This window comes from Notolepis coatsorum (assembly GCF_963971535.1).
Source record: "Notolepis coatsorum genome assembly, chromosome: 2".
Taxonomy (NCBI): Eukaryota; Metazoa; Chordata; class Actinopteri; order Aulopiformes; family Paralepididae; genus Notolepis; species Notolepis coatsorum.
Genome location: NC_140166.1, coordinates 66,157,458 through 66,172,179, shown reverse-complemented (window position 1 = coordinate 66,172,179; position 14,722 = coordinate 66,157,458). Strand labels below are relative to the sequence as shown.

The following is a 14,722-nucleotide window of genomic DNA, read 5'->3' as shown; positions in this document are numbered from 1 at the left end:
TTTACCACTTGGTTAGTTTACCACTGGTATTTACCACTTGGTTAGTTTACCACTGGTATTTACCACTTGGTTAGTTGACTACTGGTATTTACCACTTGGTTAGTTTACTACTGGTATTTACCACTTGGTTAGTTTACCACTGGTTTTTACCACTTGGTTAGTTTACCACTGGTTTTTACCACTTGGTTGGCCGTTCCAGTGGAACTTTCTTGTGGTAAATTACAGGTTGACGTGGACCTGTCGAACGCACTGAAAGCCTGCTGACGGGAATACATGTAAGAATCAACACCAACCTTGGGCACCTCTTCCTTGTGGTCAGTGAAGATGTAGTAGGTGACCCTGAGGTTAACCAGGAAGTACTTTTCCCCTGATTCCAGGAAACGCTGCAGGAAACGTGTGTACCTGACAGACAAGACAGAGAGACAGACAGACAGACAGACAGACAGACAGACAGACAGACAGACAGACAGACATACAGTAGATAGATGGACGGAGCGACAGACAAATAGATCATTATATTTAGGGGAGACTTTTGGTTTTCGCATGTTGGGTGAGCTCCCGAGTTATTTGATCAAAACTAAGCTTCTACCGCAAATCTTATCAGGGAAATACTCAATCGCTGTTTTGAAACGACCGTACACTTAATTACATTGCTTTCCATGCTGGCATATTCGAGGTCTAAGTCACTTTCAGTGTCAAAAACGCTGACAACATGGCAACAACATGGCAACTCTGTGCTGATCTGCTTGCTGATCAGGGTTTAAATATCTTGGGGTGAATAGTACTGTAAAATCGAAAATCATCTGTGTGCTTGATGACGGGTTACTGTAATGATTTAATAAAAAATCCAAATTGACAAATTATGAAAATGCATTTGACTCAAATTAGACTAAAACTTGATTTTGTCTATTAAAACTAACAATAATAAATAAAATAATGTGACTAAAGGTAATGTGCATTCTAAATCAAGATCATCTGCCAAAAGGAACACTGCTTGTTGGTTTGTTACACATTAGGCTGTGAACCCCCATTTGATGGGTTTCTGACTCAGGGATTCTGATACGATTTTGTTGTTAGATATGGCTAGTCTATGTTCTCAATTCTATCTCTGTGATACCAGTGGAGAAAGTGATCAGTCAATAGTCAATCTTATATATTTTCTCACACACACACTCAACAAAAAAGTGTGTGTGTGTGTATGTGTGTGTGTGTGTGTGTGTGTGTGTGTGTGTGTGTGTGTGTGTGTGTGTGTGTGTGTGTGTGTGTGTGTGTGTGTGTGTGTGTGTGTGTGTGTGTGCGTGTGTGCGTGCGTGCGTGCGTGCGTGCGTGCGTGCGTGCGTGCGTGCGTGTGTGTGTGCGTGCGTGCGTGCCTGTGCCTGCGTGCCTGTGTGTGTGTGTGTGTGTGTGTGTGTGTGTGTATAAGGGGTGTACCTACTTGCCAACAGCGAACACCACCACTGCTATCATGGGGTCTATTTTCTGGTAGATGGCGTCGATCACCACCGGGTCAAACGTCCCCTCCCAAACCAGAGGAGCGTTCCAATTGGTCACAGAGTTCACATCTGTACGCCTGGATAGACAGGTGAATGGATAGGCAGATAGATAGACAGACAAATAGTTAGATGGGAGATTAGATGCCAAGCACACGCACGCACGCACTGTAAAAATACAGTTTTAATAAAATGTTATAAAATCAAATTAATACAAATTAAAATTATACCCCTCAAAACCTAATAAAATACCTTAAACTAAGATAAATATAATTAAACCCAGGTTCTGCTTCTCCTGATCCAGCTCTTTACTTTGCCTTTAAAAGAGGAATAGGGGCTTATGTCTGCTGCAGCCTATTCCAATCTACTGCCACGAGTACAGGAATGAATTCTGCCCAATGCATCTTTTGCATTTTACTGGGACCAGATCTGTAGGGCTCCCTCTAGTGCCGTGACCATGTACGTCACTGACCTTGGTGAAGTAGTTTCTGAGGTATTTTGGAACAACATTATTTACTATCCTGTGGACCATGCTGAGTTTTATTTGGGTTACTCGCTCATCTACTCTGAGCCACTTGAGGCTGTCGAAATGAGACTGTAGTAGGTTAGTCTTGGGATGCAACTGTAAAATGAGTCTAACTAATTTATTTTGTGCAGTCTGCAGCCTATTTTTCAGTGACACTGTGACGCTGGTGTACCAGGAGGAACATGCGTAATAAAAGTTGCATTGAACCAGGGCCCCCGCTAGAATTTCCATAGCTGACCTGTTTAGATAGTGTGACAAGCCTGGTGGGTTTCAGACTCGCCACGGTTCCAAAACAAACAAATTAAAATGTCCACACAAGTGCTATATCAATCAATACGAATATTTATTGAATAAGGGCAGAATTCAGTTTGATAGGCAAAGAGAATGGTCGTAATACAGTCCGATGTCCAAAACACAAAACAGGCTCCCGTACACAAAAAGGGATTGTTCAATACTCATATATCTCTATATGTCACAACTCCAATCTACCCTCCACTCAATTTACCTCTGACTAACCTAGTGTATTTGTGAACTAATGATGCACAGGTGTGTTCTATCAGTACTAATCAGCTACCTAATTTTTCCTACTCAATCCGTGGCAATAATATCTCCCATCCTTCACATATCCATGAGAGGGGGGGTGATATCTGCCTGCCACAATAGGTTGAAATCCTAGTGAGGAATTTTACTCTATGGTTGACCTTAGTGACTAACCTTTGTGCCATGATCTCTCCTGATAGGGTGTTGTCCAGAACACAGCCCAAGTAGATGACCTCCTCTCTGGCTGAGACCTCTATGTCTCCCACCACTATCCTAAACCCAGGAGTCTAATGGCAGAACCAAAGTGGATAGCTAGGTGAAGGGATAGCCTATTATCAACCAGCCAGTGACTGATCTTTAGTAGCACACGGCTGAGTGCTCCTTCTACCTCCCCTTTATCCTGATGGGATAAGACCAGGGCCCTCATTTATCAATGGTGCGTACGCACAGATATGTGCGAAAACCGTGCGTACGATCATTTCTAAGCAAAGTGTGGGATTTATCAAAATTAACGTGTGCTTGAGATTGTGCGTATATCTACGCACAGCTCAGACCATGCGTACATGTCACCAAGCAGTAGAATATGAAGACTGCAGATGGACGGAATACGCTTTCATCAGTTTCATGCATTAGTTTCAACACTGACGTGTTCTGTATGACCCGTAATTCATTATAGTTAATTGTAAAATAGCGACATTAGTGTAATTATTGTCAAACCCTATAAATAACATTTGGAATAGGTATTTCCGAATTCATTCAGCTTGGTTCATAGCGTTATTATAGGAATGCTTCTCGCGATGTGCGCTCAGATGTTTTCAGAGATAGGGCAGATTTGCAGAGAGAGAACATAATAATATTAAGTAGAGTCCGCTACCCGAGACACATTCTGCTTGATTTGTACAGCAATTTGGGACCCAAATTGGAGCGTGGAACAAAACTGTTGTTGGATATCCTAATTTCCCCAACCCCCAATACAATATCCATATATCAATAATAACAGCAGGCCGAGGCTAAGATGATTTTACGCCAGGTTACCCAACATCATCGGAGCAATAGACTGTACCCATGTAGCTTTCAAAGCTCCATCAATAAACAAATCCAGTTATGTGAACGGGATTCCACTCGGTCAATGTACAGATAATCAACGATGACTGATAATGTCGTTGCCGGTGGCCGGGAGCCGTGAACACTTTAGGCAACCAACATGCGCTTCCGCGTTGCTCTGAATTGCTCTGATTGGCAGAGTGTGCGCATGCGCATGAGCCGCGACGCGCTCCTCAGAGGCAGGAATACTAAGCTCCCCCTTAAGCTCCAGGAGAGAGGAGAGAGGCTGAAAACCCGCAGTTCTTGCCCGACTGATGGGAGCCGAATCCCGGATCCGATTTTTCTGATGAATACCCCCAAAACATGGAGGTCCCGAACACATGGAAGTATTGATTGCGCCGTAACGAATCATTAAAAAAATATACCGTTAACTGGAATATGTTGTGCCTTTACACATATGTTGGATTATGTAATTGGTTTGTCATGACAAACTAATAAAAAATCGCGATTTACCCGGTGGCTACAACAACACACAGTGACTACATTCATCATTGTTTACAATGAACGGAAATCGCGATTTTTATTAGTTTGTCATGACAAACCAATTACATAATCCAACATATGTGTAAAGGCACAACATATTCCAGTTAACGGTATATTTTTTTAATGATTCGTTACGGCGCAATCAATACTTCCATGCGTTCGGGACCTCCATGTTTTGGGGGTATTCATCAGAAAAATCGGATCCGGGATTCGGCTCCCATCAGTCGGGCAAGAACTGCGGGTTTTCAGCCTCTCTCCTCTCTCCTGGAGCTTAAGGGGGAGCCGCACTCGGCTAATCAGAGAAACGCGGAAGGCGCTCAGCCAATCAGAGAAACGCGGAAGCGCATGTTGGTTGCCTAAAGTGTTCACGCGGCCGGGAGTAACACGACTCATTTAGGCCTAATTGTATTTAATTCAATTGTAATGTTATTACTGGGGTATCTGTAATTAAAACATCACTTAAATGCAGATCGGGGTTATCCACTGAAGCCATAATGACTCTGACCAAAACCACGGGCTCAAGCGCGCACAATAGGCATTGTAGAGCGCAGAGTTGGCCTGCTGAAAGCAGCAATTCAGTCAAGAGGATCAGACAGCAGTGTTAAGTAAGTCTACCCTTGCAAGGTCTTAATCTAACTTGAAAAAACCTCAACGAATAAAGGCATTTATTTTGCAGTATATGTATATGGTATATGGCAAACGCAAGCGCAAAATAGTGGTTACGAGTTTGTATTCTCCATTGGGTTGCACATACAGTGTGCTTCAGCGACTCGTTCATTTCAGTCATTACAGTGCTCAATGTCGGGTCAGCAGCGGCTTGTCATTTATTTCTGTCAATGTGCTGGTTCTGTAGCAGGACTGGGTCAGTCAACATCCTTGGCACCGAAGATAGTCTACTACACGCTCCCTCCTCCTCGGCGGAGTTGTCTGTGAAATTGACAACTTCATTGGATTTATTTATTCTCAAAAAATATCTATAATCATACGATTAAATATTGTTTAAAATAAAACGCTAAATACTATTATTCTGTGTGTCATGTTTCCAAATAAGATTGTTCACAACGGGAAATGCTGTATATGTTCAATTTGTTGGTTAGACCTCCGTGATCAATCTCACTCTCAGTGAAGTTTCTCATAGTTCGCTCGGCTTAGTCCATTATTTCACATCCCATGGGGGTGTTTCATTTCCATTATATGGTTAATCATGCACAAGCATAGACGGTAAGAACATACTATATGAATTGAAAATGGGGGACCCTGATGGAAACAAGACAAACGTCTTTCTCAGGTCTGCATCCCCTTAACAATTGTGTGTATTGAGCCGTACTGTATTGTACCCATTCTGCAATCTGTTAAATAAAGTTTTCATTCATTCATTCATTCAACAATGGTATTTATCAACACGGAGTGTGTGTATGACCTGTGCACGCACGGTTGATAAATCCCGATTTTTCTGTGCGTAGAGACATTCTAAATTCCGTGCGTAGGAACAAAGATAGAACACTTTCTACGCATTATGGATAAATGAGGGCCCAGGAGAGCAGCATCATCCGCAAAAAAGATATAAATTACAGTCACAGGCTGACTTCATGTCATTTACATAAGAAATAAGAGTGGACCCAGAATACTCCCATGAGGCACCCCACACGTTGGCTGGAGTGAAGAGGCCATAGTGCCAATCACTTCTACCACTTGCTTCCTACCCCTCAAGTATGACTCTACCCACCTTAACGTAGCACTTTTAAAACCCATAGCCTTCAGTTTAAATATAAGTATATCGTGGTTCACTGTGTCAAATGCTTTTTGCAAATCTAATAAGACCATACCACAAAATGTACGCTTGTCCACTTCTGTTTTAATTTGATCAGTCAGATACAGCAAACATGTATCTGTGGAGTGAGATGTTCTGAACCCAGACTGAAACTCAAAAAATTCCATATACAGGTCAAATAACCAACAACCATCTAAAGGACAAGGTTATTCATTGACAAAAGCAATATCAGACATGTTAGGAATATTGGACAAAACATTGTGACTAACACACGCCAGTGTTTGTGGTGGCCGGGGATAGACACTGAGGCCCTGGTGAAGGACTTCTCTGCCGGCTACCAGGCTCCCCACCCCTGCAACCACAGGGCTCCCCCTCTCAGCCCTGGGAGCACCTGCATCTGTGGTGAGATCCACGGAGTCCCCCACCACCAACGCTTCTGGCCCACCTGACACACCTGACACACCTGGCACACCTGGCCCACCTGGCACACCTGACACACCTGGCCCAAGGCCACCCGCCGCACTCTGCTGCACTACTAAGACACACACCACTCAACCATGGATTATTACAAACATAATAATAATAATCAGAAAACCATTTAACAGAGGGCTCATCCAATCCTATGGAAGATAGAGACGCTTAGAAGAATAGAAGAGAAACTTAAAGTATTATGGTCTTATGTTATTAACAGTGTCAAACACTTTTGACAAATCAGTCAAGAGTGTACTGTAGCAGTGGATATCAAGATACAAAGTCAAGACGTTTACTTCAAACTGTTAAATTGTCAAGCTTCTTCTGTTTTATGATTAATTTGAAATGTTATCATGAAGCAGGATATTCCTGTGAAACCAGTATGTTGAAGCTTACCCCTGTAGTGTGCTGGGCTGAGGGTATTTCAGTCTGAAAAAGAACAGGAACATAATTACACGTCAGCACCTTTGAAAATGACCACATCTTGTAACTCCTACTGCACAGGAAAGGGATACATCAAAAAACATGGCAAACATTTATGAAGATTAAATACTTTCACATTTGAAGCCTGTCAACCTCAAGAGGACGTAATCAGAGCAGCAGAACTGGACCACATACCACTTTAACATAACCCTTAATCAGAGCAGCAGAACTGGACCACATACCACTTTAACATAACCTTTAGAGGTCAATGGATCGAGGCTTGAATGCTCCCAAGCACTGGAATACACAAACGTTATGTAGAATGCATGCTTTTACTTTAGATACCTGTTAAGCTGTAGCCCTATTTTCAGAAATGCCGCTTAAAGGTACATGGTAAATGGAAGATTGTTCCACTTCTACAAGGTCAATTTGCATGTTCTTGGTATCTAGGAACATCTAGGGACCTGGGGTTATGTATTCCCAGTGTCAGAAATATTGTGTATGTTACTAGGCTTGAGTCAATTGTGATGAAAAAAAGGAGAATTATGAAATTATGATATTTGTTTGTATATTTGCCGGTGAATAACGCCATGAAAACATTGAGGTTCTTCTGATTTCGCTCACTGAGCTCATTCACCATGCACCTTCTTTAGATCAAGTGTACACAAATCTAAGCAAATGAATAAAGGGAAGATGATTAAACAGAAGGACTTGTAGATACAGTAATAAATTATAATCCATTTGAATTATAAATTCATATTTGACCTTGAACTTGACCTTGACCTTATTATAGCCAAACCGTACATCTATGGATATGGGAAAAGCTCCTCTTTCCAATGGCAGTGTTAAATCTGGATTTTAGTCATTTCCTCGCAGTTTTACGATAAAAGAGAGATAGAATTAGCATAATAAATAAAATAAGATAAATTCTTATTTTCAGTCGATCTTAAAAACATCGGTAAACAAATGTAGTGCTGAAAATATACAATTTGACTGCTGTTTTCATAGGGTTAACCTGTTTCCACAGACAAACTACAAATGATCCAAAATGCTGCAGCCAGGCTACTCACAAGGTCAAAAGAATCATGTCACATCACTCCCATTCTGGTATCCCTGCACTGGCTCCCGGTACACTATAGAATTCACTTCAAAGTCCTCACTTTCACTTTCAGAGCACTCCACGGTCAGGCCCCTATCTACATCACTGAACTCATCCATCCCTACACCAACACCCGCTCACTCAGATCTGCCGATCAGCACCTCCTGGTGGTCCCCAGGTCCAGGCTGAAAACAAGGGGTGATCGAGCCTTCGAGGTGACAGCACCAAGGCTCTGGAACGCTCTCCCCCTGGACCTGCGAACTGCCCCCTCTGAAAACTCTTTTAAAAAACAACTAAAAACGAATTTGTTCAGACAGGCCTTTGGTCATACATAGGCACTCTTTCTTGTCCTCACTGTTCCTATAGTTTTGTTTTTTAATTAGTGACTCATGATTTTATCCAAATTCTTTTATTCTACTTTTTTCTTATTTTTTTTATCTGTGAAGCTGTGAAGGGTGCTATATAAATAAAAGTCATTCATTCATTAATTTCACCCGACGGGGTCGGTACCGACCCCAAAATGGCATATCAATATTTTTCAGAGTGTTGCATATTTTTTGCGATTTTTTAATCAAACGTTTTCAAGTATTAACATCACTAACATGTCACAAAAGCATGTAGAATGTATATTATCATCAATACGTTAGTTTAGCAATAGGTTAAAAGTGCCATTAGATAGTTTTAATTTCTCGATTTGCTGAAGTCTATTCCAAGACGGCGACCATTTTGGAACATTTTAATCATGGGAATTGTAGTTTTTTGCGGCCATTGTGTCGAGGGGATGCATAGCTGTGGATCAGTGTTGGAATTATTCCGAACTACACTTCCTGGCAGATACTGTGGGGGTTCAAAGTTCAGCGTTCTGAATGAATTATTTCAATAACTGTTATTATTCGAGATAATAAGCCACAAAAGGTAACGTTTTTGACAAATATTGAAACGCAGTTAGTTTCTCCTCCCTATTAGACAATTAGATCTGAAATTAGTTTCAAAATAGTTGCACTGTGGTGAAAATAAAAAGGTACAGTAAATTACAGTAGATATCATTATCTGTTCTTATGCACGCCTGGTGATACTAAATCCAAATTGAACTCGGGCATTTGAAAGATAATATTATATGTATATATATATATAAATGTGCGAATTGGCTATAATAAGGTAATTTATAAGCATCATATTCTATATTCTATAATAATATTTCAAATTGCATTGGTCCGGATGGGAGAATTCAGTACTGTATCTACAGAACCTTCTGTTTAATCATCTTCCCTTTATTAATTTCCTTCGATTTTTTGTACACATGATCTCAAGAAGGTACTGAACAAGAACAGTGGCAGTCTGTTAAGTTTGGTCATTATTATCATGGTGTTATTCACTGTCAAAGATTCGAAGGAAAATCATAATTCATATTCTCCTTTGTTTCATCACAATTTAAGCAAGCCTAGTAATAGACACAATATTTCCAACACTGTGAATACATTCCCTGAGGTCCATAGATGTACCTAGATACCAAGAATATGCAAATGGACTTTGTAGAAGTGGAGCAATATTCCACTTACCTAGGTATATATTTTAGGCGAAAATATTCCACAGGTGGAACAGGTTAAGGTCTTTACTCTTGGCTACATTTAAAAAAGAAACACAACATTAATTAATATGGTCTGTATTGATTTACATTTGAATGAGATTTTCAGGGTATGTTTGCGGTAGTTATGTGGACATATCCTGCAAATTTCGTGATGATTGGCCAAACGGTTGTTGACTTGCATCTATCCAATATGGCAGACTTTATGGGTCCTTGAGGGCATAGAGACGGATGTCTGTATCAAGTTTTGTGTAAATCGGACTCACAGTGTAGGAGTTCTGATCTTTTAAAGATGACCTTTAATTATAGTGCCAATTGGGTGCTTTTGACCAATTGGGGTCATATTTGTGGGAGACCATTTACAGTACACACAACTTCCAATCAATGGGTCAAAGTTCATGTTGCTACCATTTGCCATACCATGGGAATTTTCTAAACTGATGCTGGAGAAAATAAAATGAATAAAGAAATTCACACAAAAACAATAGGGTTTCTGCACTTCATGCTTGAAACCCTAAAAAGAAGACTAAAAGAGGACAGATGGATTCTGACCCTTGTGGCATCTTCATCTCTCCCGTCCCCAATCTGCTGCTGCTGTTTGGGGCATTGGTGCATTTAGTCTCCTCTGGGTTGAAGCTGTCCAGTGTCTTCCACAGACTACAGGAGAGACACACAGAACACGCTAAACCCACTATGATCTACACACTGAGATTTCATAAGGAGTAGATAAAAGAACACGCCAACATTATAGTCTTCTCCAGAGAGAGAGAATAGCTATAAACCTGCATTCCTTCGAATATATCATTAATCAATTAAACTTATATTGAAATACACTATATAGCCTATACACCAACACTGAAATGACAGTGGATAAATAAATAAGAACTAAAGCTAATCGGTGGAAATAGACTGCATTAATATTCCATAACAAGTCTTGTGTGCGCCTACGAATGAACAGTAGCCTATAGGCTTAATTATGGAATAATAAGCCATACTGCGTTCATTCATTACGCCCGCCGTAGGCTATAATAATATGTATATGTATTATATTTCATTCATTCATTCATATACAGTACTGCGCGCGCGTGTGTGTGTGTGTGTGTGTGTGTGTGTGTGTGTGTGTGTGTGTGTGTGTGTGTGTGTGTGTGTATGTGTGCGCGCGCTGCGGCAGGTGTACCGCAAGCTGTATATGATGCCAATACATTAATCTAATCTAGTTTTGATGGCGCGCAAGCGTGATTACGAAACCTAGCGGCATTTTCTCGGAGACGCTCTCTGATTGGCACTGACTGACGCTAGGTTTCGTAATCACGTGGCTCGCAAGACTCGCAAAGCACTTCCGCCATGCCATTTGCACACAGCCGCGTCACTAGTTGCCTTATAAGGAGCGCTGGAGGCGTTGTTTTGTATGCAAATTACCTGAACGGGAACGCGCTTTCGAGTTTAAGACAGAATGCCATTCTCGAATTCCACCGGCCTGGCCGTGTGGCAATAAAAGGAACTTGAACTTGAAGCAGATATCAGATCATATAATTTGTGCGACCTTTTCAGCCACTTAAGACATATTACCAGCACGTTCAGGACTCAGAGTGAACTTGTCATTGATTATGTCTCAGTGGTTCCAAGATAAGTCTTCCAGAATATATCTTTGAAACATTTTCGGGAATGAGACCCACTGTCCATGAGCATTACACTAGAGGTTCCAGTAGTGGGCAGCTTGAATTGCCAGGTCCTAAAACCAACACTTTAAGGAGATATACAATTTTTAGAGCATTAACTCTTTGGAATAACCTGCCTCAAAACCTCTGCTGCATTTACAGTAGATTCACTTTTTAAAATAATCTTAAATTGTATTTAACACTGTAAAGTATTTTGTTTTGTTTTTTGTTGTTTTCTGTTTCTGTGCTTGCATGTAATTTTAGCTATCTTAATTGTTAGTTTCATTATGCATGGTGTGTTGAGTACTGACGTTTAATAATTTAGTTTTTGCAATAATAATTGCTTTTGTATGTTTTTTTTGTGTGGACCCCAGGAAGACTAGCTGGTTGCTATGGCACCAGCTAATGGGGATCCTTAATAAAATCAAATCAAATCAAATTAAACTCACTCACAGTTGACTGTGAATCAGTGTGTCTATGTTAAGGTGTGTTTTGGAGCACAATTATTAAAAATGAATGAATTATTACTACTATTAATTAATATATTATTATTATTATTATTATTATTATTGAAAAAAAAAGTTTGATCTTTTTCCCCCTCCTTTTTCCTCAGTTTTTCTCCCATCCCAATGTTAGTCGTTATGCCAATTCCCAATCGCCTTCCTGGTCGCTGCGCACCTACCCCCTACAGTCGGTCTGGGAGAGTGGAGGCTATCACATGCTTCCTCCGACACATGTGTAGCCAATCAACAGCTTCTTTTCACCTGGCAGCGCGGACTCTCACTGAGAGGGTGTAACGTGTGGAAGGATCACACTACCCCCCTTAGATCCTTTCCTCGCTGAGCAGGCACCCGACCGAACTGTAGGAGTCGCTGTTTTACAACGACCAGGACCCACCCACCGGCTACCAATTGTGTTAGTACGACGGCCGGCCAAGCCGGAAGCAACGCAGAGAGCTGGGCTCGATACCAGTATCTCCTGCGTTGGTGGCGAGCGCCTTGCCCACTGCGCCACCCGGCCATTAATATATTATTATTAATATTATTAATTATAATAATATATAATATAATATTATATATTAATATATAATAATTAATATAATAATAAGTATTATAAATATAATACTTATTATATTTATGTATTGTGCATTTGTGTATGTGTATGTATTTGTGTATGTGCGTAATATAAATAATATTTATATAATAATATAATTTATATTATATAAATATTAATATTATTAATATATTATTACTGTAGTTTTTATGTAAGAAAGCCTTTAAAATCTTAAAGAAAACTGAAAGTAGGAAGTGGCGTCTTACCTTGCGGCACTGATGTCAGATCCTGAGTAGAAGGTGAAGCCCCTAAACACACAGACAGGTGGAGAGGTCAACCAGATAATACAGACAGGGCTTATCACTGCTGTCGGCCCACACAACCTGGTATCTCCAATTTAGGTGATTTCTATGTTTTTAGATGCAAAGCACCTCATAATACTGAATCCCAATGTCTGGACTTGCAGGCTTGCGGACTTAGAAGCACATTGTTGATAAGTCTGTGAAGACATGTGGTTATCCAATGTTATCCTATAGGTTATCCAATGACACAGGGTTATCCAATGTTATCCAATGTTATCCAATGACACAGGGTTATCCAATGACACGGGTTATCCAATGTCCACGAGGGTCCTGGTGCACAAATGTTGACTCCTCTGTGGTCTTTCAGCGAGTCCATAGCTTTGCAAACTTCACCCAATGGAATTACTCACAATCCAAAGCGAAAGTGGTGATTAAAATGTGTAAATTCATTTTTATTTTATTTGAAAATGTATTCTAACATTGTTTTACTTGTATGATCATTACCCATGACTAAATAGCAATGTAGGTCTACAGTATCAATTAGACTGTGATATTTCATAAAAAATCATTAGTATTCATAAAGTAATGTTTTTTTTTTATTATTTAGACCTAAATATTCTATTTGCTTAGACAGATCCTGAAATAACAGAATTATGATCAATCCATTCATGCATTTATGTTGCTTTCTGTTCATAAAATAAAATAACGTTGATAAACAAGGAAAACTAAAATAAAAAAAAAGACAAACAAACGAGCAAAAAACATTTAACCAAACATTCGAATACAAACACACTGGGTGGACGGAGACAACCCTAATTACACAGGCCTCCAACAAGGCTCCAATCAACAACTGCCCCGACAGCAATCCGGAAATAGATCACCGTTGAGACAATAGCCATTGTCCGGCAGCGTGGCTACATGAGTAGAGCTCTGGACTCATGATCGGAAGATCACCGGTTCGAGCCCAGGTCAGATTAATGTATTGGATTTAGGCGGAGCTAAATGCTAATGTGGCTAACTCTAACAGTGGAGCCACATTAGCATTTAGCTCCGCCTAAATCCAATTGATTGATTGATTGATTGATTGAAAATTGTATTAACAGATTGCAGAATGGGTACAGTACAGTACAGCTCAATACACACAATTGTTAAGGGGATGCAGACCAGAGAAAGACCTTCGTCTTGTTTACATCAGGGTCCCCCATTTTCAATTCATCATATGATGATGAGTAACAAGGCATAGCCTGTCCTTTGAGGGAATTACATACAGTAGATGGCAAATAAGCTAATTTCCCAAAAGGTTGGCGTGTTCCTTTAAACGTTGTTTTATCATTGGCAACAATGTATTTAGTCTTTTACTTTAAAATACAGTTAAAATAACTTACTCTAACCTTACCTAATGATACATTGAAAAAACATCAACATGTTAGCTAGATATTAGCCCATTGGTCCCTTGCAAAAACTGCAAACAAATATTTTCTATGGCCATATAATGTGTTTTGAAAATAAGCAGGGTTTAACTATTTGGCAGCACCCCTAGACTGTCGTCATCATGGCACCCACTTTGGGAAAGCCTGCCCTAGTAAGCTGCATCACATTTTATCCACTAACAGAGCTCATTAAGACACATTATTTAATTTTCCTGCTATGTTTTCCCATGTGAAGGGCAGCCAATAGGGCACGTCCTCTCATGTTCGCCACTCAATAGGGCACTCTATCATGACGTGTTTCAACTGTGGGGCACATGGTCAAGTTTAGACCATTGAAAGGGCACCAATGGGCACGTCCTCTAGTTTTTGACACTCAAAAGGGCACTTTAGCGCACTTTTTTTGTTTTATCCGTGGGGGAACAAAGGGAGGGACGGTTGCTGCCCCTCGCCCCCCTGAGTCCGCCAGTGCCCCTCCATCTTCCTTTCTCTCTCTCCTCCATCTTCCTTTCTCTCTCTCCTCCATCTTCCTTTCTCTCGCTCCTCCATCTTCCTTTCTCTCTCCTCCATCTTCCTTTCTCTCTCTCCTCCATCTTCCTTTCTCTCTCTCCTCCATCTTCCTTTCTCTCTCTCCTCCATCTTCCTTTCTCTCTCTCCTCCATCTTCCTTTCTCGCTCTCCTCCATCTTCCTTTCTCTCTCGCCTCCATCTTCCTTTCTCTCTCTCATCCATCTTCCCCTCTCTCTCACTCTCTTTCATCTTCCCATCTCTCACCCTCTCACCTTACTCAT

At 40.6% G+C, this 14,722-nt stretch overlaps 1 protein-coding gene across 1 annotated transcript in view; it reads right to left on the bottom strand.

Annotated features, from left to right (window-relative positions):
• Positions 1-14,722, bottom strand: part of LOC311223414 (globoside alpha-1,3-N-acetylgalactosaminyltransferase 1-like) — a gene marked incomplete at both ends in the record, with an annotated part of 83,586 nt that extends 68,864 nt beyond the window's left edge. Inside the window, 6 exons of the mRNA XM_084308202.1 lie at positions 294-402; positions 1,436-1,570; positions 6,782-6,814; positions 10,045-10,149; positions 12,470-12,511; positions 14,706-14,722. Of these exons, the coding sequence (XP_084164328.1) occupies positions 294-402; positions 1,436-1,570; positions 6,782-6,814; positions 10,045-10,149; positions 12,470-12,511; positions 14,706-14,722 (441 nt within the window). The remainder of the gene's footprint in view (positions 1-293; positions 403-1,435; positions 1,571-6,781; positions 6,815-10,044; positions 10,150-12,469; positions 12,512-14,705) is intronic.